This window comes from Mytilus galloprovincialis, chromosome 1, assembly GCF_965363235.1.
Source record: "Mytilus galloprovincialis chromosome 1, xbMytGall1.hap1.1, whole genome shotgun sequence".
Classification (NCBI taxonomy): Eukaryota; Metazoa; Mollusca; class Bivalvia; order Mytilida; family Mytilidae; genus Mytilus; species Mytilus galloprovincialis.
The window spans coordinates 99,248,119-99,275,829 of NC_134838.1; the positions used below are offsets into that span (position 1 = coordinate 99,248,119).

Sequence of the window (27,711 nt, forward strand, 5' to 3'; positions counted from 1 at the left end):
GGTACCCACGAAAATAAATGAATCCACAATATAGAGGTATATATATATAGCTGTGTAGGTAGTCCAGAAAATACATTAGAGACTTGTATAATCATGATTAATCTATGCAATTATTGACAGAAAATACATTAGAGACTTGTATAATCATGATTAATCTATGCAATTATTTATGTTGATGATATTTGTTAATTAATGAATAAATTATTCTTACATAGAGATTTTTCCAAATGATCAGTATGTACAATATCATAACCGAAACAATGCTGTATTTCTTTAAAATAGTGGAACTATCAAATCTATGTGAAGGTATCTCTATGTTTAAACATGTTAAATTTTAACCTTGAATGAGGAATAAAAAAGATAAACATTAAGTAGAAAAATATGAGAATTAAAGGTTTTATCATAAGATAAAGATGACAAAAGCAAAGATTATTTTTTTAACTAAATAATGAATATGTATAATGAGCCTCAATTTGCCCGAGTTGTAGATATTTTGCATGTATGGATATTATGTTAATACAGGTTTTATGCATATCATTTGTAGGACTGGAAATTTTTCAAAGAAAACCACCTACAGACAGATCAAAAGGTACAATAATTATAGAAACAAAATTTTAAATGCCTCAACTGTAATTGAACAATGGCATTTAGTGTTAAAATTGTCTATTCATCCTATTAGTGCGGTGACAGAAGTGTAAAAAGTCGTCTAGATCGCGAGTTTAATCTCCCTAAATAACACACAGCTAAAAATGGTCTTAACTTAAAGACAAATATGTCTTCTTTAGTTTTTGCCCTGTCGTCAGAGTTTCGTACGGTCACTTTTTTCTAAAAAGTCGTTTTAATGACTGGTAGTATATTGGAGAGTTTCAACCCCCCTTTTTCAAAATGAAAAAATGTGTATGTTTGCTTACATTTAATTGAAATAGTTTTTCCTGAAGTTATTTTTATATGTCAAAATATTCCATTCAGTATTTTATTTTCTTCTAATCTATAAAATTTGCAAACTTTAGACTATTTAAAATTGAGGTAATTTTAATTGCAAATTCAGACTAAAACTTTAGTTTTCTCTTCATAGTAGTAATAAAAATTATCCCATAATATTTTAAGCATATAATATTTAATAAAACTAATTAGTGATAAAAATTTTGGAGCCAAAATATGAAAAAACCTTAAGAAATCAATGGAAAAAGAATGGAGTAAATATCTTCAATTTCAACACGGAACTCAATCACTTGCCTTCCGTCACATTTTGTGTATTAGTCAATAATTTGCTCTCAAATGATATATGAAATTACACCTTTTTCGCTATTATATACACATATTTTCAATTAAAGTGCACTGATATATGCCACATACTTTGTTTGTATATGTTTATATTCTATGTTTTTTCGTTATAAAACATCAAATATACTTTGTCAGAAAAGTCTTATTGTAAAATCAAAATAATTGACGGATAGTTTCAGTAAATATTCCGTGATATGTCAAGTCCTTTGCAACTTGCTCCATAAGTTCAAAGAAAAGACAAAAGTCGTTACATTTTATGCAGTGCATAATATGCAAAAAAAAAACCTCGATTGAAATTTTGAGTCAATTTACCAGTTTAGGGAAGTCAATTTTTGTATCTGCATTGCATAGAAGATTGGATGAGGTGAACATCAATATAGATCATTTCTTCCGGCTGATTCTAATTTAAAATATTCTACATGTAAAATGCAGTCTAAACTAATTTATTTCTATAGAAATTTAGTTGTCAAACAACTTCAACAAGTTCAAGGCAAATATAACATAATATTTAGTAGCAAAATAACTATTCAAGATGCCATATAAGCTTCTAGTCAATTGAAAACTGACCTCAAAATCTCAATGTCAACTGTAATAGACACAAATAACGGACAGATATTTCATTCCGCTGCAAGTTTACTTAGAAAAGACATCGAAACTCTAAAGAAGACTACCCAACTTCGGATGAATTGTCTCTTCCTTCTTAATTCAGCCAATGCCTTCGTATTTATTGCAATTCATTCTATGTTTACTCAATGAAAATGCATACAGCCAAGACTATTCTCAGGAAATGGCATCAGAGAAATTGTGGAAATGCTAAGCAATTGTTGAGACAATCGTTTTTGTTTTACTCCTTTTCATTTAGGATTGGCTTTACAAATGTACCATGAGTTTGGTTCAAAACACCTTGTTGAAACATTGAATGCCAATGGATTTTATGCTACTTAAAGTAAAGTGCGACGCTATCTAATGTGTTGCCAACCATGAAATTGAGCGAATTCAAGATAGTGTGTACGTCTCGTATAATGTTTCCCCAGCATCTTTGAGGACAAGCATATGGATGTCATCACACCTTCCTAAACCCCTTTTAGATCTCTTTTAAAATCCTGGATGAATTAATAGGGATGGTTTGAAGCTGGTATTTTTTTTAGGAACAAATGTCTTCGGACTTCCTACAATACCTTGTCTGTACTTGTAAAGAAAAACTCAAAATAACGTGTTTGCTTTGAGCAGAACCTTTCATGTGCAGACCTGTGGCCATGAGTGAAATGTGTAGAAATATTAAAACATGTCTTGTGACGGTTGATGAAAATGAAGATGATGGAGATAACGGTTGATTTGGTATAAAGCTTGTTGCACTGGTACACACGGTTCCAGTCCCGAAGTTAGGGGAGTGTTGGCGTGCCCTTAAAAAAGTTAAACCCGGCCAATATCTGTATTTGTCTGTTTCAAGTCACGATACGGTAATGCAGTGTTTGTCGTTTGTTTCTATATACTATATTTGTTTGTTTCTTATTTATTTTGTACATTAATCAGGTCGTTAGATTTTTTGTTTGTTTTACATTACTCATTTCGGGAATTGAAGACTATGCAGTATGAATTTTACTCATTGTTGAAGTCCGTACGGGACCTATAATTGTTTTATGTCTCATTTGGTCTCATTTGTAGGGTTGTCTCATTTGCAATCATATCACATCTTCTTTTTTTATATGGAATACTTTTGAAGTTTGGGGTACGTTGCAAGGGATAAAAGGGGGGATATAGTTACAAAACCTATAATGTAATAGATATTGACCAGAGTTAAATACACAACAAAAGATAATACTATGGTAGCAGTAATAATTGTGAAAAAACCCCAAAAGCAACGAGTAGTCTATAAAAAAAACCTGAAGTATCCGCAAATTCAATTTGAGGTCATATTTGACTGTAGTGTTCTATGGCTTTGGTTTGATGACTCACCCGCTATGATAGTTTAAAAAATAATTTTAAAGTATTGTCCTGCATGACACTTGTTTTTTACCTGAAATTGATATCTTTCATAAGGTTAAGGTGCTCTAAACATTTTATAGGTTGAAAACTTGATTTTTGAAGTTTTGTTTATAAAACGTCGTTTTAGGATTTTTTTTGATAAAAAAATCTCAATGATTAAGGTTTATGTATAAAAACAAACATTACTAAAGCCAAAACAGTATCATTTGTATATAGGTAGAGTTTAGAAATAGAAAAAAATGTCAAAATTGAAACCCTCCCAAACTTTCACAGATTTTTACATATGACCTTTGACCTCAATTTTTAAAAAATGTGACCATATCAAGTCCTGACGACAGGCATATTATTATAGTACACGATTTCCTCTTTCCAATGATATATTATGTAGGTGTGTGTTCGGTGGGGAGATTAAATTCCAAAAAATCTGCCTTCAGTCACCGCACTATATGTTTCTTTAAAATATTTTAATGGTACAAGAATATGGGGATTTTTAAATTTATCAATAGAACAGGAAAAATATTGGTCCCTTTATTTTTTTCAATTCAAATTTTTTAAGGGAGTCGCAGAAAAAATAATGCAAAATAAAAAGAAAAAATGTTACAAATTGTATCAAATTGGCAGTAAGAATATTTCTTGCATCATATAACAGTAGCATCTGAAAGAATTCAAGATGAATTTATATCCTGTTGTTTGTGACTAAACTTCTTAGATACAAGATTTGAATTTTTGTGACTTTTATTTTACAGTATCCATTTGAGAGAGCAGAGAAGTTTAATAAACAAATAAGAAACCTTGGTTTAACACCAGATGGGGAAAGCTATTTAGATCAGTTCAGAACACTTATTACACAAATTGGTGAGTATGCTGTATATATTTATATATTATCATTGATCATCTCAACGAGATTGATTATCTCACTTGGGCCGGTAGGATGAGAGTGAGAAAAGCAATCAAGTTGAGATGATCAATGGTAATCTGTTTACAGCTATTTTACCATTGACATTGTTGTTTATTTTAGTGACAACGCCACATGCCCCCATAGTTTCTAGTGATAATTTTTCATATTACTCAAAGTATAATAATGATAATGAACAGAATTTGATCTTCCTTTTTCACTTCATTGTAAAAACTGGCAAACTTATGTAAAAAATTGCAAAATTGTAAAGACGTAGACTAATATTGATTGTTACAATGTCATGTCACATGGATTTCACTCATTTTCAAGTCAGCACATTATGTATATAGAAATTCAGAAATTATTGGTATGTTTTTATTGTTATAAAAAATGTGACAGGGTTTTAATTGCAATTATTGAAACTTTCAATTTGTAATTTTTTAAATGAATTAAACAGAATTTTTCTCAATATCACAAATATTGTAATCACATTTTAGTTAAAAATGACAAAATAACAATAATAAATGCATGCAATAGTTTCTGAATTTACAGTAGTAAACACTTTGCCAACTAGAAAGCCTAATAGCATCTTTATTGTACATTTTTAAAATAAAATGAGTTTCATATGATTTGTATCAACATAAAATATTGACTTCAAATAGGCAATAGCATGAAAAAGATAAGAATGGCACATTTCTGTTACTGTCACAGTAGTAATAATTATGTTTGACGTTCATTAAAGGAAATTGTTACTGTCACAGTATAGTAATAATTATGGTTGACTTTCATTAAAGGAAATGCAATGGGTTACATTAGGATGATTAGATCTGGTGGTCTCCATTGTTGCAGCAATGCTATTAGATTTGTACCAGATTTAGAAGACATTGTAAACTTTGAAGAACTTTGTAAAGAGGAGGGATTGTCATTGGAATGCCAGACTGCTGCCAAGTAATTAAATTATGTCTTATTAGAAGTAAAATACAGTATAAATTACTTTTTAAATATGCACACACATTCTTTCATTACCAAGGTAGTCCCAGTCATTTCGTGTATTTTAATTGCGTCAAATAACAGTAGCATCAGAAAAGCTGTATATTGATATATAATCTCAAACCAATTTCTTAAAACACACTAATTTTTGAGAAAATTTCTTTTTTATATAGAATAATATTATATTTATTCATCTTGGGATTTATTATTTATTTTATTAACAAGATTGATCGTTTATATAAATATACAGTGTAAATTTCCATTGTTTAAACCAAGCGTACATTTTAGATAAATAAATTGAATGAAAACTACGGTTCTTAATTTGTGCATTGGGATCAAAAATTCGATTTGTATCATTACTTTCTTCTGTTTACAACTCTGTCTTGTATTGTTCTGGTCGTACTATTTCAAATATTCAATTTCATGACTGTATGATGTGTTTCCATAAATTTACCATAGTACTATGACATGGTTGGGTTAAAAATTAATGTTAAACCCTAGTTTTTAGTGTTTTAATGTCTAATCTTACCGTTTTACTTTATTGACATAACTGCACGACTCGATTCTCAATTGTATGTGGTAAGATAATCGTTGCAAAGAATCCTGCTCAAACTTTAGTGAAAGACGGGTTTAACTTTGCATTGTTGCGAGAGTTTATATTCTTTGTTGAAGGCAATTGTAGTGACCTGCAATACAAGTACCATTCAATTGAGTTTAGTTATGTGTCTTGTATTTCTGTCTCTGCCCTAAGTTTTCTATATTTTGCATGTGTAGTGCATCATGACACAAGACATTGTTACGTGTACCATGATGAGCTTTCGTGCAAGACTGCTGTGTGTATTTTTTACATGGAACATTTGATCAGACTTTGACTTTTTGACTCCTGACCTACATGTATGCACGTTGGGTGTCATCACGTTGCAGTGAATTCCTCGGTATATTACCTTGACCTCAAAATATAATTTTCAATTGACCCTGCTTCTGAATATGTGGTATGTAGATGTATTGTCATAAGATGATGAGTCTATTGGCACGAGAAACTTCATGTGTCAGTGAGCTTGACCTTTGCCGTCAATGTAAAACTTGTATATTGTGTTTGAATTAAATGGAGAATTAACTGTATGATTGGCACTCGTACCACATCTTCTTAGATATATTAGATATATAGATATATTGTTAGTTTTATGTACCACGATGACCCTTTTCTCAAAATCCGCTGTGTGTGTTTTTTTTTGTTTTTTTTTTTTTTTGACAAGGATCTCTTGACCAGACTATGACTTTTTGACTCTTGACCTTTGCATATTGGATGTGTCTCTTGGTATGATTACCTTGACGTCAAGTCAGGAGTCTCTGGTTTTTGTTAGTCTTGTATGTTTTTAATTGTAAGTTTATTTTATAATTTGGAGTTTGAACTGGTACACATTTTGTTAAGGGCCATCTGAAGCCCGTCTCTGGTGTAACACAATTGTGTTTCATATCATTAATTATTATTATTATTACTGGAGTATTAATTAGGAAATTCATTAAAAAGGAATTGATTACAGCATAACCGAACATTCAATGAAATGTACTCTTTGGACATTAAATAACGATCTGTACGAATATTATAAACATATAACCTGCAGCCAATAAATGACCATGTATACTGTGAAATAACATGTATCCTGCGGGTTAATTGTATAGGTTGACAATTAACCACAGACTAGAATTATTCAACACCCAGACTAATACGTAACCGGCCATCAGCTATGGGCCGATGTTTATGGACCACTGGACTATATAAGATCCAGCTTTGGACTTGGACAGGAGGACAGATTGGTACAAGAGATTGGTACCGGAGATTCCGCCAAAGTCTCCCCCCTAGTGGGTAGGCTGGAACAATTGCGCTTAATATCCGAAGTACTCTAACAGGAACGAACAGTTATACCACTATACGATCATGTGCCCGTGTGAGATACTGAACATTCGAACAATTCTACTTTAGAATCTTTCTTGACTTTGTATTACATAATAAAATTATTTATTCCAATGATGACTTCGTTACAAGTCGTAAATTTGATGCCGTTTGACCACGATCGACTTGGATTGTCTAAAATAACGCGAAGGAATATAAAAGGTAAGAACTCAGTTACTTTCATTTTTCTTAATGGAAAATCAAGATATTTCTATGTCAGTACAACAAGTAGAAATGGCTTTTCAAGGGATGGCACACATATTAAGTAAAGTTTTTGATTTTAAAGGAATTGAGGCCGTATTTTTAAAAAGGCTGAAAATCTGAAGTTTGTTCACGAGATGTGGTTCAAATAAAACTTTTTATTGAGTGTTTTAAGGTATTATAGGTCAATTTAAAAATTATGAATATAATACACATTTTTTTTAATCAGAATGAAAGGTTATTTTTGTGTGTTATTTTTTTTTATGAGTTACGTGTTGTTTAAAAGATAGGATAGATTACACATATGATTCTAAAAAAAAAAATAAACCGTTTTTTTTGTGAAGTTATAGAGAAGCTAGTTTTTCGTTTAAAGTAAATTTGTAAAAAGATAAAATGTCTGATACATTAGCATTTTTTGTTCCGTATTTAATGGTGGTTTTTGGTCATATTATGGGTTTTTTTTTGAAGATACATTCAATTATTCTAGAAAATATGTATTTTACGTAAAATGAGCAGAGCACCGGTGTAAATTAAGGTTGATTTAGAACCTTTGGTAGATGAAGTTAAGGGTACATTGAGGATACATTGTTTGCGTATTCTAGCCATTTGATGATTAATGGATTTACGTAGGTTGGTAGTGTGTACGCACATTTGTTTAGAGAAAACAAATAGTCTATAATTTTAGATTCCAACCCCTTCTTCGGTTGATTAACATAAGTGATGTTAGTAATTAAATGGTGCAAGTTTTTTTTATGGTGTTAGATTACGCCATATTTACATATTGTTAATAGGAAAAGAGACGTATCTTCAGAAAATAGCACATAAATATGTTTTACCCTAAGGGATTTACATACTAGTATTGTTGTGGTAGATTGATATTAAAAAAAAAAAAAAAGAGAGACATACGAACGTAACGAGAAAATTAAAGTGAAATAGATAATTGATATTAAAGGAAAAATAGCTTTACAGTAAAATTGAAATTTTTCATGAACACTTTAATATGAGGATTATTATTAGAAATTAAGACACTTTACTATGAGGATTATTATTAGAAATTAAGATAAGAATAAGGAAATAATTAATTAAGGAGTTGAAGAAAGAATCTTAACGATGTGTCAGTTTGTTCATAAATAGGCATAGATTTTTTTTAATTGTTTTAGTTTTTAAGATGTTAGTTCAGTTTTAAAATCAGATTTCAATTTATACCCTAAGGCTGAGCCGTATTGAAATGTATAAATGGGATAGGCAGTAGGTTGGAAATTTTAAAACAAATGGAAAAAAAAATTATTAGATATATAAAAGGAAGGGATCATTATGATAAGGACACTTTATACTATTTTGGAAAAATGTAAAAGATTAAGGAGAACGACATTTTTTTGCAACAAGGTGTTTTTGGTGTTGTTGTTGTCAAATATGAAAAATAGTCAGTAACAGGACGTAGTTGAAATTTTATCAAAGGAATCTTAAATGGTTTTTTTTTTAAAGAGCGATCAGAATAAATCTTTGGTCTTTATTTAGAGTTAAGATTAAATAATGAGGCACTAAGGTTAAAGAAATAAAAGTATTACAATTGCTTACAAGGTAAAATATAATTTTTTATTAAAAAAAATTGCATGTGTATCATGTAGGTGTAGGGGTTACATTAAATGATTGATTAACTTATTTGATTGTAAATTTATATATAAATGTATATCTTAAATAATGAATAAATAACCATATCTTGTTTTTATTAGGTAGATTTTCTCAAAATTGTAGAAGTTGTATACAAGATTTATTTATTTTTATTTATTTTGTTTTTGTTTTAACCAGATAACTTGATAGTTTTTTTTATTTTTACAAAGAAAGTGTTTTATCAAATTTAGCTAAGCTTGAATAATCAAGAGAACTAAAGGAGATTTACCAGACGATTGATAATAAAAAAAAAAAGAAACAAAGGGGAAGTTGACAATTTTTAGTTTTCTAAATTGAAATAAGTTTTAATTTATCAGTGGGGTTAAGGTGCGATCTTCATTGGAATAGCCATATTTGTGTACTGTTAATTTATTAAGAATATATCTTGGTTAGCCAAAAAGAAGGGTGCGAGTTCTAGTTCTAATGCCACGAACAGTTAGCACAACATGGTGTCAACGCAATTGGTTGGAACAGATGTTACTGCTTCCAGAGAAACTGATGTCTTTCTCTGCGCCATTGATCAAGGATGAAACTTAACCCAATGACGATGTTATTAACAGCCTCTTTAGAAGGACGAACCAACCAGCTAGATGCGTTAACTACTACGTAATGAAGATGATGATGACCGACACTTGTACAAAGATTTGCGTCCTTTCCCGCAGTTGATGAACATTATACTATGATGGTGACGGAAATAAAACATGAACTATGTATACCGAAATATTGAACTTATGATTCGAATGAACTATGTGTAACTATATTCCACTATTGGACTTGATGAATGTAATGAACTTATTATATCCTGATATTGAACTTACAGAACTTTATAAACTTTAGATGTGTGGTGATGGTTACCGGAAACCTTACAATGAACTATTAGGATAATCTACAGGAAGAAAAACTACCGTATTTTATTGAACTTTCGTTCTATTTTGGATGGAAGGCATAATATGTAACACAATTGTGTTTCATATCATTAATTATTATTATTATTACTGGAGTATTAATTAGGAAATTCATTAAAAAGGAATTGATTACAGCATAACCGAACATTCAATGAAATGTACTCTTTGGACATTAAATAACGATCTGTACGAATATTATAAACATATAACCTGCAGCCAATAAATGACCATGTATACTGTGAAATAACATGTATCCTGCGGGTTAATTGTATAGGTTGACAATTAACCACAGACTAGAATTATTCAACACCCAGACTAATACGTAACCGGCCATCAGCTATGGGCCGATGTTTATGGACCACTGGACTATATAAGATCCAGCTTTGGACTTGGACAGGAGGACAGATTGGTACAAGAGATTGGTACCGGAGATTCCGCCAAAGTCTCCCCCCTAGTGGGTAGGCTGGAACAATTGCGCTTAATATCCGAAGTACTCTAACAGGAACGAACAGTTATACCACTATACGATCACGTACCCGTGTGAGATACTGAACATTCGAACAATTCTACTTTAAAGACAGTTGTGAACATTCGAACATTTGAACTTTAGAATCTTTCTTGACTTTGTAATTACGTAATAAAATATATTTAATACTATTGACTGTGTCAAACTGGGCGAGGGATTTTCTCGCTTTGTTGAAGATATAAAAAAGAAGATGTGGTATGATTGCCATTGAGACAACTATCCACAAAAGACCAAAATGACACATACATTAACAATTATAGGTCACCGTACGGCCTTCAACAATGAGCAAAGCCCATACCGCATAGTCAGCTATGAGGACACATTAGTTGCCTTTGACTGCTTTCTGCTCTTTTGACATGGTTACTGTCTCTTTAACACATTCCACATTTCCATTCTCAATTTTTAAGAATGTTTGGTTCAGATGAAACTAAATCCTTTAATTTCCGTGAATATCAAGTAAGAAAAAATACTGCTTCAGTAGCATCGTGTGCTGCCAGTTGTGATAGATAATGCAAAATGTTTCAATCATTTTACCTTAAATTTCATTTCATGGACATGTAGGTATGGATAGTCTGCTTTTACATCATAAAAATTCACACAGAAGGTATACGCATATCAATAAACTGAACTCAATGCTAAGAACCTTTAAAGTACACTTAGACAGAGAGCTCAATCTAGTGAAACACTTTGTTAAGTTGGTCACATTTAACTTAAAATATCACTGTCTGTTACCAAACTGCACCGAGATCCTGAAAAAAAATGTGCAAGTTAAGTCTATTTAAAGAAGAATTCAATGGAAGTAAATCAACTGATTACTCAAATAAATGTAGAATATGTCTATTAACCAGAGATGCCCCTGCTTGTGAAAAAATGAGTAAACTTCCACATATAGATGCAGGATTCGCGTAATTTTGACCGTTTTGCGACCATAAGCATTGTGAATAAGTTTCAAAACATTTGGTTGAGGCAAATTAAAGTTAAAGCACGGAAACAATAGATTGAGCAGTTTTCCTATCTCAAGGCTCCGGGTTGACATTTGTATCATTGGTACTCATACCACAACTTTTTACATCTAAAAACTCATGAATAGTGACGCCATCGGGACCCAATATCGAACTTAATAGATCTGTGTTATGGGGTAATGTGAATCGCGTATAAGGTTCCTAACATTTGATTGAGTCAGACTTATTTAAGAGAAAGGAAACGAAAGAGTCAGCACTTCTTATGTTTTTAAAGGGACATGATAACTCTTGAACGGTAAAAGTGACACTTAAAAATTTCAAATTTGATTTTGTGTTGAGGTGGGAATCCCGCTTTCATGTTCAACCCCGCCTTATTCGGTATGTATGTGCCTGTGGTAAGTCAGGTGCCTGTAATTCAATGAATGTCGTTTTTTATGTGTTACATACTTGTTTTTCGTTCATTTTTTGTACATAAATTTGTTCGTTTATTTTCTCGTTTGAATATTGTTTTACAATGTCATTTCAATGACTTTTATTGCTGACTATATGCGGTATTGACTTTGCTCATTGTTGAAAGCTGTATATGACCTATAGTTGTTAGTGTTTGTGTCATCTGGTCTTTTGTGGAGAGTTCTCATTGGCACTCATGCCACATAAGGGGGAGGGTTGGGATCCCACTAACATGTTTAACCCAGCCTTATTTTATATGCACGTGCCTATCTTGTTTTTCGTTTATTTTTTGTGCATAAATGAGACCGTTTGTTTTCTCGTTTGAATTTTTTTACATTGTCAAGTCGGTGCCTTTAATAGCTGATTTTGCGGTATGAACCTTGCTCATTGTTGAAGACCGTGTGGTGACCTAGGCTACATTGTATAATTGTTAATTTCTGTGTCATTTAGTCTCTTGTGGAGAGTTCTCATTGGCACTCATGCACCAGCTTCTTTTATATATTGTGTATAAGTTTTGAAGTATTTGGTTGAGGCAAACTAAAGTTAGGAGAGCGGAACCCGTTTTTATGGGACGTTCGGGACAGACGGACTAGTATAACTTTTTATGCCCCTAAATCATGGCGCCAACACAGAAGTTCTGACTATTGTGCTGGTGATACACATCCTACTAGCACTGTCATTAACACATGTACACATAATTTTATTATAAAATATTCAATCTTAATTTTTGATTTCTTTATTTTTGGTCGAATGATTATATGCATGCCCTTCACAATGACTGAATGAGTATAAAATTTGACAAATTTATTGTACATAATTATACATTTTATTATATTTTATAACATTCTGTTTTGAACAAAAAGATTTGTTACATATACTTCACATGCATTTCTTTCAAATCTGACATTATTAAAAAGCCATTAAATAAAATTCAGTCGAACTTGATAATAAATGTGTAATCAAATATATATGCCAGTCGTCAACTGGTCAAGTGGCTAGATGCACATATCGTTAGCCATATAAACAACATGTCCTAATTGGGTGGTTTTAAAACTTCTAGCATAGGCGGATCCAAGGGGGGGGCGCCCCCCCCCCCCCCCTTTGGTTTGAATAAATTGGTTGATTATGTAGGGAATCATTGAAAATCATTGAAGCATGACTGGAGCAGGCCCCCCTTAGGACAAGTTATGGATCCGCCACTGTCTAGACATATTTACGTAAATAAGGGATGAGTAAAAGAAAAAAAACCAAAACAAAACGACTGAATTAAATTAAAGGATGTGAGATGTACTGTATACTTCGGTTTGTTTTAAAAATCTATACGATGCTTTATTTTTATCTAGTTAACTTATCAAAATAATTAAAATGAAAAGATACATACCTTATACATGTTATAGCTTCCTTTACCGTCGATGCTTAAATGTTTAATGTTATAAAACAATTTTAGCGTCTTTGACCTACTTTACCTTTTTATTCGGAGACTTGCGGTTATCTTCTGTTATGTTTAACGGGAACATTAGAATTATCTAGAATAGAACCCAGATGGAACCAAGAAGTTGGGTTGCCTTAACCAAACAACCCGGATGTTGAACCAGTTACCATGGTTTCGAACCAAAGAACCAAGGTTCAGAACCAGAAAACCCAGATGGAACCAAGGTTAAGAACCAGCATGCCCGGAGCCATTAAATAAAATTCAGTCGAACTTGATAATAAATGTGCAATCAAATATGTATGCAAATCGTCAACTGGTCAAGTGGCTAGATGCACATATCGTTAGCCATATAAACAACATGTCCCAATTGGGTGGTTTAAAAAGTTCTAGCATAAGAAGATCCAGGGGGGTTGGAAAAATTTGGTTGATCATATAGGGAATCATTGAAGCATGACTGGAGCAGGCCCCCTTAGGACAAAATCTGGATCCGCCACTGTCTAGACATATTTACGTAATTTAAAATAAGGGATGAGTAAAGGGAAAAAAAGAAAACAAAACGACTGAATTAAATAAAAGGATGTTCGATGTACTGTATATATACTTCGATTTGTTTTAAAAATCTATACGATGCTTTATTTTTATCTAGTTTCCTTATCAAAATAATTAAAATGAGAAGATAAATACCTTATACATGTTATAGCTTCCTTTACCGTCGATGCTAAAATGTTTAATGTTATAAAATAATTTTAGCGTCTTTGACCTACTTTACCTTTTTATTCGGAAACTTGCGGTTATCTTCTGTTATTTTCAACGGGAACATTAGAATGATCTAGAATAGAACCCAGGTGGAACCAAGAAGTTGGGTTGCTTTAACCAAACAACCCGGATGTTGAATCAAAGTACCAAGGTTCAGAACCAGAAAACCCAGATAGAACCAAGGTTTAGAACCAGAGTGCCCGGATATAACATAATTGCATTCGGAATTCTCATGACTTTTTATACCTTCAATGTATTTTCCAAATCATTTATTTATTTAGTATATTTATATATAATTTATATACATTCAAAGTTTGAATATTTACTTTTTGTTTTACTGAAGCTACAGTACTTTAATGAACTTTTTAACGAATCAGCACATAAAATAGTTGAAGTATTACAAATACTAAAACCTCATCAAGCCAATTTCCCTAAAATTTCTTTGAAGAACATCTAAGACAATACCAAGCCTGAGTTTGTAAGGTATCATTTTGAGAAAGTTTAACTGTAACAATATCCTTTGAACTTCAATTCACAAACAAATATAATTTTATTAGATCTTTTAACATTGTTATTATAGTCATCTAAACAAATCATAATTGATTTAATTATTAACAATTAATTATTGATTTATTTCAGTATATCATAAACAAGAAAAAATCTTCAAAAACCATCATATTCTTGAGGTTGTAACTATGGTTATTTTAATTAAATTTGTAGTTATTTTAAAAGGTACCATGTATATGGATTGTCATAAAACATTTACAAAATTTGGAATATTTACACATAAAACAATTAATATCCACCCGCAAAAATCTAAGGTCTGAGACTATAAAAATATAAAACTTAATATATGAAACATCAAAGTTAAAATTTGACTGCAAATCTCCTTATCATTAATAAGAAGTTTTTTAATAATATTTTTACATATGATCATTTTAGATTGAGATATGTTGTAAAAAATTTCTATTTTTGTTTTTCCTCAGGAATTTAGATAATGTTGTTAATAATCTGGTACAGAATTTTGCTGAAGGAACGGAATATTTTAAAGTAAGTGGACTGTATTTTCTTTCTTAAAAGTTATATAAAATAATTTGATCCACTTTTGACTTAGCTAGGGATTGAATCCATGACCTATTCTTATGCCAATTGCCCTTTCATGAGATTATCAAGTCAGCTATCAATCCCAAGATAATAAGTTAAACCATGGTAGGTAGATAGCCAGTATAGTGTAATAGTGGTAGAAGTTCAGATTCCACTTAAAGTAATGATATTGTTGCAACCTTCAAATATAGAATGATATTAATGAGATACTTTATAATCTGTACTGATTTTAACTAACCATGCCCATATTTACCTTGTAGATGTTAGTAGATGTTTTCGCACCAGAATTCAGAAATACAAAGAACATGCATCTTAGAAACTTTTTTGTCATACTTCCACCATTGGTAAGTTTTGTGTGCTTATTAAATCATTAGGCCTAAGATCATTATTATTTTTTAAATCAAGGTTTTCCCAAGGAAAAATCCTGATATAAAATTCATGCAGTTTGTTGGGCAGACAGACAGAAGGGCAGCTGCCTACAGTTTTAGTGCAAATACTTATGAACTGTTCAATCAAATCAGTTTTCAAATAATGTAATGTTGTTACAAATTTGCATATTTTGAAAAAAAATTGTTAGTGCAATGGGAGGAACAGAGTACATACAAGTACCTTAAAATTATTAACAGTGTTGTTCATAATGATAAACATTAATATGTCACTTTGTTATTTCCAGTTGGGAAGGTAACTTTTAAAGAAAATGTGTCCATTCATAATATACATGTGCAAAAAAAAAGATTTCAGTGTAGTAAAAAAAAAATTACATTCTTCCCAGCTTGGGAACTTAACTTTAACTTGGTTTAATTTTTCCTTCCAACCAAAATATTCAAATTTGTAACGATGTATGGCTAGTTGATTTTAAAATACAGCAAGTTCTTCTTGATCAGTTTAAATAAGAAATAATTCCTATTGATGCTTAATTAACAAATATTTATGTACTTTTACAGACTGTTAACTTTGTTGAACATTCCATAAGTTGTAAAGAGAAAATGAACAGAAAGAACAAAGTTGGTGCTGCATTCACTGATGATGGACTTGCTATGGGTAAAGTATAGATGAAATTATATTGTTAAAATATGAATAGAAAATACAGATACAGATACAATGCAAATAAGAAGATGTGGTATGAGTGCTAATGAGAAACCTCTCCACCCAAGTTACAATTTGTAAAACTAAACAATTATAGGTCAAAGTACAGTCGTCAACATGGAACTTTGGCTCACACCGAACAGCATGCTAAAAGGGGCCCAAAAAATGTGTATGTTATTAAGACACTTATTTCATGTCAAAGAAGGTTCTTGCCCAGAGCTGATACACCTTATGGCTATTCCAAGTTGACCCGGCTGCATGAACTTTGGCTTCATACAACAATCACTTTTCCATTGTGGCATCAGATATTTTGTTTTATGACATCAAAATTTTACAGGAACCTGTGTGATATCCACCATTGGTGGACAAATAGCGATAAGGTGTATTATCAGTTTATTACTTTTAAGAATATCATTTAAAATTATAGCAGTGCCTCTCATTAGGGAAACATGCACCTGCATTTGTACCATAGATTGAATTGATTTGGTCTGTTTTTGTTAAAATTGTTACCTCTTTGCAATTGATACTTACAAAGGTACAGAAAATGTTCTTGTTTTTAATATCTGTTGTTCTGTTTATTAGACAGGAAATAATCACATTTTATTTTGTTTTTTCAAGATTGACACTTTAGAGCAACACATTTTTATGAACAAAATTAATAAATTTTTTAATGTCATATCTACATTCCATTTTTTATGTATTATGAATTTAATATTTCCAGGTATTGCCTACATATTGAAGTTATTAGACCAGTATCATGAATTTGACTCTCTACATTGGTTCCAGTCTGTCAAAGATAGATTCAGGAAAGAAAAGGTACTTTTTATTTATCTTCAATTTTTGCATTTATATTAAATGTTAGCATCCTTTTTAAGTAATTTATATGCACATCCTTTGCTTTTCAATTTCCTATAACCATATACATATAGCAATGGGTATCCATTCTGACAATAGTTCACAGTTCAGTTTGTTGTTAATGGTATCAGGCAGACAAATGTGTAGTGAAAATTCTAAAGATGTTAAGCTGATAAATATATTATAACTTTGTAGTTTTCAAATTCTAGGGCCCAAGCAGTGTTTTGACATTGTATGCTGGTTATATTTGAGTAGTATTTATATCTTTTTATAACAGGAACAAGTAGCGAAGCAGCAGCAAGCTATGTCAGGACGTCCTGATGAGAAACTGCAGCAGACTATGACACTTACAATCAAAAGATTAGACCAATATATACAGGTACGATCAGTAGACTATGACACTAACAATCAAAATATTAGACCAATATATACAGGTACGATCAGTAGACTATGACACTAACAATCAAAAGATTAGACCAATATATACAGGTACGATCAGTAGACTATGACACTATCAATCAACATATTAGACCAATATATACAGGTATGATCATCAAATATACAGGTATGATCAGTAGACTATGACACTAACAATCAAAAGATTAGATCAATATATACAGATATGATCAGTAGACTATGACACTAGCAATCAAAAGATTAGACCAATATATACAGGTAGGATCAGCAGACTATGACACTAACAATCAAAAGATTAGATCAATATATACAGGTATGATCATCAGTACATACAGGTATGATCAGTAGACTATGACACTAACAATCAAAAGATTAGACCAATATATACAGGTACGATCAGTAGACTATGACACTAACAATCAAAAGATTAGATCAATATATACAGGTACGATCAATAGACTATGACACTAACAATCAAAAGATTAGACCAATATATACAGGTATGATCAGTAGACTATGACACTAACAATCAAAAGATTAGACCAATATATACAGGTATGATCATCAATACATACAGGTATGATCAGTAGACTATGACACTAACAATCAAAAAATTAAATCAATATATACAGGTACGATCAGCAGACTATGACACTAACAATCAAAAGATTAGATCAATATATACAGGTATGATCAGTAGACTATGACACTAACAATCAAAAGATTAGACCAATATATACAGGTATGATTATCAATATATACAGGTATGATCAGTAGACTATGACACTAACAATCAAAAGATTAGATCAATATATACAGGTACGATCAGTAGACTATGACACTAACAATCAAAAGATTAGACCAATATATACAGGTATGATCATCAATACATACAGGTATGATCAGTAGACTATGACACTAACAATCAAAAGATTAGACCAATATATACAGGTATGATCAGTAGACTATGACACTAACAATCAAAAGATTAGACCAATATATACAGGTAGGATCAGCAGACTATGACACTAACAATCAAAAGATTAGATCAATATATACAGGTATGATTATCAATATATACAGGTATGATCAGTAGACTATGACACTAACAATCAAAAGATTAGACCAATATATACAGGTACGATCAGTAGACTATGACACTAACAATCAAAAGATTAGATCAATATATACAGGTATGATCAGTAGACTATGACACTAACAATGAAAAGATTAGACCAATATATACAGGTACGATCAGTAGACTATGACTCTAACAATCAAAAGATTAGACCAATATATACAGGTACGATCAGTAGACTTTGACTCTAACAATGAAAAGATTAGACCAATATATATGGGTACGATCAGTAGACTATGACACTAACAATCAAAAGATTAGACCAATATATACAGGTACGATCAGTAGACTATGACTCTAACAATCAAAAGATTAGACCAATATATACAGGTACGATCAGTAGACTATGACTCTAACAATCAAAAGATTAGACCAATATATACAGGTACGATCAGTAGACTTTGACTCTAACAATGAAAAGATTAGACCAATATATATGGGTACGATCAGTAGACTATGACACTAACAATCAAAAGATTAGACCAATATATACAGGTACGATCAGTAGACTATGACTCTAACAATCAAAAGATTAGACCAATATATACAGGTACGATCAGTAGACTATGACTCTAACAATCAAAAGATTAGACCAATATATACAGGTACGATCAGTAGACTATGACACTATCAATCAAAAGATTAGACCAATATATACAGGTACGATCAGTAGACTATGACACTAACAATCAAAAGATTAGACCAATATATACAGGTACGATCAGTAGACTATGACACTATCAATCAAAAGATTAGACCAATATATACAGGTACGATCAGTAGACTATGACACTAACAATCAAAAGATTAGACCAATACATACAGGTATGATCAGTAGACTATGACACTAACAATCAAAAGATTAGACCAATATATACAGGTACGATCAGTAGACTATGACACTAACAATCAAAAGATTAGACCAATATATACAGGTACGATCAGTAGACTATGACACTAACAATCAAAAGATTAGACCAATATATACAGGTACGATCAGTAGACTATGACACTAACAATCAAAAGATTAGACCAATATATACGGGTACGATCAGTAGATTATGACACTAACAATCAAAAGATTAGACCAATATATACAGGTACGATCAGTAGACTATGACACTAACAATCAAAAGATTAGACCAATATATACAGGTACGATCAGTAGACTATGACACTAACAATCAAAAGATTAGACAAATATATATGGGTACGATCAGTAGACTATGACTCTAACAATCAAAAGATTAGACCAATATATACAGGTACGATCAGTAGACTATGACTCTAACAATCAAAAGATTAGACCAATATATACGGGTACGATCAGTAGACTATGACACTAACAATCAAAAGATTAGACCAATATATACGGGTACGATCAGTATTGACTTGTAAAAACTAAAAGTTTGATTGATTGGTGTTAAATGCCACTTTCAAGAGTATTGTACTATTTCATGCAGTCAGTTTTGATTGCTTGGGTAAGCTTAAGTCCCAAGGGAAAATCAATGACCGTTGGTAATAAAATTGAAGTTGAAAAAAAAATGCTGTCTCTTCTCATTTTTTGAATGAATAAGTTTACAAGTTCTTTAATTATATAACATAACATTTTCGCCCTTGAGCTAATGATAAAAATATTTTAAAAAATAAATTTTTATGTGTTAGAATATTTATGAAAGACCAAACAGAGAAACAAGTATTTCTAAAAAACTTTTATAAAAAAAATGAAAGAATCTGTTACAAGTTTTACTGTACTTTTCAAATAGCAGTACCATTACACAGCTTAACTATTATTATCTCTTTAATTTCAGGAGTACGATTTATTTTATTACTCACTCAGTAGTGCCAGAATATTCTTTAGAGCAGACAAGACTGCTGCAGAGGAAAGTGAAGAAAAAGAAAAAGGTAGGAACATTAGTATTATCAATCAAATGTTTTGGGAAAAGGTAATGTAAAACACTATTTAATTATTTAATTGAAGATTTTTAAGTGATTGTGTGCAAGGAATGAATAGCTTTCTCAATCCTTGATGGCAGAGAAAAAAATTCCTTAATCAGTAAGAGAGGGACGAAAGGTACCAGAGGAACAGTCAAACTCATAAATCGAAAATAAACTGACAATGCCATGGCTAAAAATGAAAAAGACAAACAAACAACAGCACATATGACACAACATAGAAAACTAAAGAATAAACAACATGAACCCCACCAAAAAACTAGGGGTGATCTCAGGTACTCCGGAAAGGTAAGCAGATCCTACTCCACTTGTGGCACCCGTCCTGTTGCTCATGTTATAACAAATCCAGTAAATAGTCTAATTCGGTAGGTCACATTCATGAAAGGGAAAGGGATTGTAGTTACGATGAAGGAACATATCCAATATCATTTGTGAAACGGTTATTCCATAAAGGTCAACCAACTTGAATGGAGTTCATAAAATTTACGAAGGGATAATTTCAACTTCACCAGTAATCTGCTAGTAAAGCACTTGTTAAATTTTTCTTTTTACCTATATTTTCAAAAGAGAATAAAACTACTTATTGATTAATTGATTGATGGTTAACCCCTTTCAGCACCCTGACGCTATTTTTGGTGGTTGGTTTTTATAAGTATAAACTCAAAATAACCTGAATTAAAACTAAGTTAGTATGTTTGAATGAAAGCATAGACCTGATATTTATGCATTCTTAAAGCACATGTTCCATAGTCTGACATTTGAAAAAAGACTTATTTATTATTGTCATTTATCTAAGTTTCAATATATAGATTTACAGACATGTCTTTTTATTTACAGATGTATCTAGCAGTACTGCACCAGCAGATTCCTCCTCAAGTACTCAAAGTTCTACAGGTATGCTTCAGCAAACAAAAACCTTTATATATTTCTTCATTATCTTTCTTCATAAAAAAGAAGATGTGGTGTGATTGCCAATGAGACATATAATTCATTTAGATCCTTCTATAACACGTTATTGACACAAAAGAATTTTAGTATAAAGAACAAAAAAATATGGATATAAACTTATGTCAATGTGGTAGCAAACACTTAAAAATCAGAAATGAAGTTAGCAACAAATGGTCTTCAATGTGAGACCTGTGTGTATACAATAGGTCAAGGTCAGTTTCAACATCAATGCATAAGATTTCAGTCTCATGGATCTTTTTTTTTAAATGAATTCAGAATTTTCTTAAAATATTGCTGAATAATTTAATTTTGGATGTTACATGTCTTCTGATTGGCTGACATTATTTTGTTATCAGCCCATAGACATAATTTAGTCATGTGACCGTGACGTCATCAACGTTTTTTCATGGTTTTCTACAGTTTAAAATGGAATTCAGAATTAAATTATAAGAAATGACTGTAATATTTTTTCTATCTATTCGAAATAACATAAAAAATGTGGTGCACACTGTTAAATAACCTGCTTCGCGCGTTATTCAGTGTGCACCAATTTGATTTTTCTTCCATATGGAATCATAGAAAAATTGGTCTAAACTGACCTCCAAACCATCAATGATTCTGGAATGAGGACTACCCAAATTGCATCCATGCTTAAATTCACATCGTCAAAAGTCTAATAACAGAGCTTTTGTTTAATTGTTTCAAATATTTTGAACAATTGGATATTAGTCCATGCTTACTCTTCATTATTTTTTAAATGGATACTTGTAACATATTGTATTTGCTCATTTTGAAAAGATGACGTTTTGATGACGTCGCATGGCGACGTTTCAGTACATTTTGCTTTTTCAGTATAAAATACTTCATCTGTTGATAAATACTGTGAACGTTTTGTGCATATCTAAATAGTTTTACCTATGTTGAAAGATCTGCTTAGTACCAAATCATAAAAATACAAATTGTTTAGTCTCTATGAAATCTTGTAAGATTTTCGCTGCTAGTTTTGCTGAATAGGTGCAATTTGGGTACTCGGTGCAATTTGGGTACCGTTACGTTAAACTTTTTTTCATATTTTGTAAGTATAATAACTTTTCATTCAATTGATTTCTATCACATACTGAAATAGACAAACAAACAATAAAAAACTAATATTACTTTTGAAAGCCTGACCATGAAGGACTAGTAAGTTTTATTTCTATTGTATGCATGTATATATTTTTATGCATTTATGTAGTCTATAAAGCATTGTATTTCTTAGCTCTGCTTTCACCACAGTTAAATTTATATTACTAAAAAAATGCATGAAGATTACTAAACATTAATGTAACAATTGTATAAAATAAGAATATTTATACATACTGTTATTAGCTGTATATAGTTATAGTCTAAATTTGTGAGTTGACTCTTTTAATGTATAAGAGACATTCATACCATGCCATTTCAATCTTCATTGAAAGACCTTGTAATAATACACAGTCGGTTATAGTGATTATATAGGCTAATATATTACACTGCCAAATTTTCTGCTTATGAATTGGTAATAGTTGCATGAATTACAAAACAAGCTTTATATATATATATTATGGTGAATAGCCTGTCTAGGTTGAATATCTAGATCTTTGAATCTCATTGAATATTTGAATGCTTAGTGAAGTTATTCACAAACTTTTCGGTTTTACTTTTCGCTTTGACGTCACAAATTTGTCTTTTTCGATCAACAACTATGTCAGGTGATACAGTTTTCATTTAATATAATTTGAAGATACTTTTTCAGTAACTACAAGTAATGTTAATACACATTTCATATACTTTCATAGATCATCAGCATTTGGTTCCTGTAAATGTGGTTCTTTTCAACCCAAGCCTTGGTTGTATATTGAAATATTACACTTCTATTCTATGAATCCAACATGGTCAATTTAAACCTTGCAACATGAAGTGCCATTAAAATGACCTGTTACCTGTGTCTAAAACATGAAGTCCCATTAAAATGACCTGTTACCTGTGTCTAAAACATGAAGTCCCATTAAAATGACCTGTTACCTGTGTCTAAAACATGAAGTCCCATTAAAATGACCTGTTACCTGTGTCTAAAAAATGTTTGATTCTTACTATTTTTTTTATAATTTGCTGAAAAGTAATGTTGTTATTTATTTATGTTTTTTTTCATTTTAGTTATTTATTTATTTTTTAAGATGGGGAATTAGGAGACTTTAGGTTTATTTTCCAGAGTTAAAAACAAGATTAATCATTGACTGACTTTTCATTCAAATTATATATTAGCACTTTTCTAATTTTTGAAAACTTAGATAAAAGGAGATTGAAATTTAACTTTGGTGATAGCTTTCTTTCTTATAATCCAAATCATAAAGCATTTTATTAAAATTCTACAGTAGTGTACAGCTGATGAAAATCAGTTCTTCGGTGTGTAGCATATTTATGAGTTAGTATATATAGATACAATATATCAGTTTATTAAAATAGAGCTCTTACAAATTAATGAATATCTACTGTAAATCAGTGAGCTAGTATATAGCTGCAGTTTGTCAGTGTAAAATATAGAGCTTTTGAAAATCTGATTATAATATTAGAGCTAATGTAGTACATTTGTAAATTTATTATACATAGGTAAAGAGCTAAGTACTGCAAAAAGTGTATTAGAATAGAGCAGAGATCTAGGCTTCTAATCTGAAAATCGAATTATTTGGTTTTGAGCTATACTGTGTATTCATTTATTTTTAGTGGGTATCAATTTTTGTGGATTGATGAAAACTTCAATTTCAAGGATATTTGATTTCATGGTTTTGTCAATCTCTACATACAAAGCCTATAGAAAATTACAGTTGGACATTTGAATTTTGTGGTTCACTTGTTTCACGAAACAAACAAAAATTGGTATCCATAAAAAAAACAATAAATCCATAGTAATATTTTAATAGTCCATTTTATAATATTATTGTAGTAAATAATCCATTGTTTAGACGCTTTGGCCACTGGCCTTCAGTTTCTCTTTTGGAAACTAAGAATGTTTTTGCATTGTCACATTTGAGAACACATTATTGACAAACTTCACAGTCATCTTTTGGATAAGGCTGTTGCAAAAATCTTCTTTTTATTTATCATTACAAGCCATTAATTTTAGAGGATACCTTGAGTCTGTTTAGTTATTCTTTAATTAGCTTTGGACCAAATAAGCAATAAAATACTGGTCTCTGGATGCTCTTGTCCTGTTTTTTCTATAATACAATGTATATGCTTTATTTGCGCCATGACATACAATGTATGCAATTGGGAATTGAATTTGAAGATTAACAGATATTGGCAATAAATTTGTTGGCTGTTTTCTAAATGTTTCAGTCGTACATATTATTTGATATCTAAGATCATCAGTATTGACAAAATTTAAATGCTACATTTTGTAATGGCAAATTTCCTGTTTATAGAACTATTGAGTTTGAGCTCAATTAAGATTGCAATTCCCTCAAACAAGGTTGACTGGAGACAGTTTTATTTGAGCTATCTTGCATAAAAATCATTTTTTTCTTGAAATGGTCCTGATTGTGGACTCTTTAATTACATTTAGTATCATTAAAATTGATGAAATGCAAAGCATTTTTTTTTTATTTTACTAATAGAATTTTCTATTATAACTTGTATCTGTTGAGCTTCTCCCAAGTGTTAGAATTTTTTTTTAACCTTCACTGATTTGGTATTGATTTAATCTGAATTTTGCATGATTAAATACAATAATTTATTCCTATTTTTTTTTACAGGTGGTGACCAGACAAGTTCAACGGGGCCTCCACCGCCTCCACCAGAAGTTCCAGGTGTACCAGCTCCTCCCCCTCCTCCTCCTCCAGGTGGTGCACCCCCACCACCTCCTCCTCCTCCTCCCCCTCCTCCCCCACCCCCACCGCCACCACCACCAATGTAATCATGATATGATGGAAATATGGACAAATAAAAGATATTTAATGGAGGAATACAGAGATTTCTGTCATTTATTATGGACAACTTTATACTGAAATTGTTATTTATTGGTGAGATTGATCTTATTTACCTATGACTAGAGACAGACAAACATTGTTCTTTTAAAAAAATGTGGGCTTTTTATGCTTTATGGACATGTTTACCTTTGCATAAGTCTAATTTATTTGTCATATTTTGTAATATAAAAAATGCTAAATGTAGTCACACCTGCCATAAGGTCACCTATTTGGTTTTAAAACTTGTCTTGTCAGGCCACCCTACTATTGTCTTGTGTACCAATAACTATGCATTGTAAACCTAATTTCAATGGGCACCTCTATCTTGTTGTCAATTTATTCTGGTCCTAAAGGTGACTTTATGAACACGTTTGATTATTCACCTTATAGATGTATTTTATTGAACTTGGAAGATTGTTAAGTTATAACATATTTTGTTTGTGTTATACTATATTGTTATATATAAAAGTCTATACTATAATTAAAATTTGTTGTGTATTCTTGTGTCCAACCTGAAATGATTAACATAATATCTTGTCTGCAGACAATAAAAAAAGATTTCTACAGACTTCAATAGGCAACAAAAAGTATTTCGAAAACATAAGTCTTCCATTTAAAGAATGGGAAAGCATTGACCTCTGAATTTTTCAATTTTAACAATCTGACTTAGACTATCATGATGGATTTGACCTTGTCTGTGGTTAGTAACATCTTTCTTTTTTAAGTTTTAAGTATATATGATGCTCAATGAAGCTATATCCTATCTCAATTCTTGAAAATACTGGTAAAGAGTTAAATAAACTATTTTGTCCTATTATTTAAAAAAAAAATAGATAGAAACAGTAAATAGCAAATAATTTCAGCAAAATAAAGATTTTACTAATTACTAAATGAATTTTTAAACCATTTCTTGACTTATGCAGAAGTTGTTGCCCTGTAATGACTTTTTCAAAAATTTTAGCATTTTTGTCTTGATTTCAATGAAGGATGCAAGACAAAGGTATGCTTGATCTATGCACAGCTTCTTCAATGACATTAACTTTTTGTATAAAGCTGAATGTTTAAGAAGGTAGAAAACCTTGATGCTTCATACCTCTTATATATTTATATGCCTTAAGGTACAAAGTTATTGTCTGGCATTTATCAAGTTTTTTCCAGATACTTTCAGCAGTAGGTCAACTAGGTTTAGTGCATTGAATTATTGTAAATTGTACAAGTCTGTCTGGCAGTGTGGTTTTAATTTGCTAATATTTGTCTTTCATGTGATGTTATTATCTTAAACATTGCCACTAATTTGTTCTTTTGATTTGTTTCACATTTTGCTGTTCGTTTGGCTTTTATATATAGCTAGCTATACAGAAAGTTTTTATTATGCCCCACCTACGATAGTAGAAGGGCATTATGTTTTCTGGTCTGTGGCTCCGTTCGTCCGTCCGTCTGTCCGTCCGTCCAGGTTAAAGTTTTTGGTGTGATGATCTTTCTAATTTTTAAGCCAAATTAGACTTTTGACCCCAATTTCACGGTCCACTGAACATAGAAAATGAAAGTGGGAGTTTCAGGTTAAAGTTTTTGGTCAAGGTAGTTTTTGATGAAGCTGAAGTCCAATCAACTTGAAACTTAGTACACTTGTTATACGACCGCAAAAATTTTAATTTTTTGGTCGTATATTGCTATCACGTTGGCGTCGTCGTCTGCGTCGTCGTCGTCGTCGTCTGAATACTTTTAGTTTTCGCACTCTAACTTTAGTAAAAGTGAATAGAAATCAATGAAATTTTAACACAAGGTTTATGACCACAAAAGGAAGGTTGGGATCGATGTTGGGAGTTTTGGTCCCAACATTTTAGGAATTAGGGGCCAAAAAGGGCCCAAATAAGCATTTTCTTGGTTTTCTCACTATAACTTTAGTTTAAGTGAATAGAAATCTATGAAATTTTGACACAAGGTTTATGACCACAAAAGGAAGGTTGGGATTGATTTTGGGAGTTTTGGTTCCAACAGTTTAGGAATTAAGGGCCAAAAAAGGGCCCAAATAAGCATTATTCTTGGTTTTCGCACAATAACTTTAGTATAAGTAAATAGAAATCAATGAAATTTTAACACAAGGTTTATGACCACAAAAGGAAGGTTGGGATTGATTTTTGGAGTTGAGGTCACAACAGTTTATGAATTAGGGGCCAAAAAGGGGCCCAAATAAGCATTATTTTTGGTT

At 31.3% G+C, this 27,711-nt stretch overlaps 1 protein-coding gene across 2 annotated transcripts in view; it reads left to right on the forward strand.

The window, feature by feature from the left end:
* The window catches only part of LOC143046979 (WASH complex subunit 4-like), a 59,612-nt gene extending 33,623 nt beyond the window's left edge, over positions 1 to 25,989 (forward strand). Inside the window, exons 25-36 of one of the 2 annotated variants that reach the window (XM_076220006.1) lie at positions 545 to 589; positions 4,017 to 4,125; positions 4,960 to 5,113; positions 14,999 to 15,062; positions 15,377 to 15,460; positions 16,061 to 16,157; positions 16,924 to 17,018; positions 17,335 to 17,436; positions 20,424 to 20,517; positions 21,406 to 21,462; positions 22,681 to 22,698; positions 25,290 to 25,425. In XM_076220006.1, coding sequence (XP_076076121.1) covers positions 545 to 589; positions 4,017 to 4,125; positions 4,960 to 5,113; positions 14,999 to 15,062; positions 15,377 to 15,460; positions 16,061 to 16,157; positions 16,924 to 17,018; positions 17,335 to 17,436; positions 20,424 to 20,517; positions 21,406 to 21,462; positions 22,681 to 22,685 — 906 coding nt within the window. In that variant the 3' untranslated portion in view covers positions 22,686 to 22,698; positions 25,290 to 25,425. Of the gene's footprint in view, positions 1 to 544; positions 590 to 4,016; positions 4,126 to 4,959; positions 5,114 to 14,998; positions 15,063 to 15,376; positions 15,461 to 16,060; positions 16,158 to 16,923; positions 17,019 to 17,334; positions 17,437 to 20,423; positions 20,518 to 21,405; positions 21,463 to 22,680; positions 22,699 to 25,289 lie in introns of both variants that reach the window. The other variant, XM_076220003.1, reaches the window with a different exon arrangement.
* The last annotated feature ends 1,722 nt before the right edge of the window (positions 25,990 to 27,711 follow it).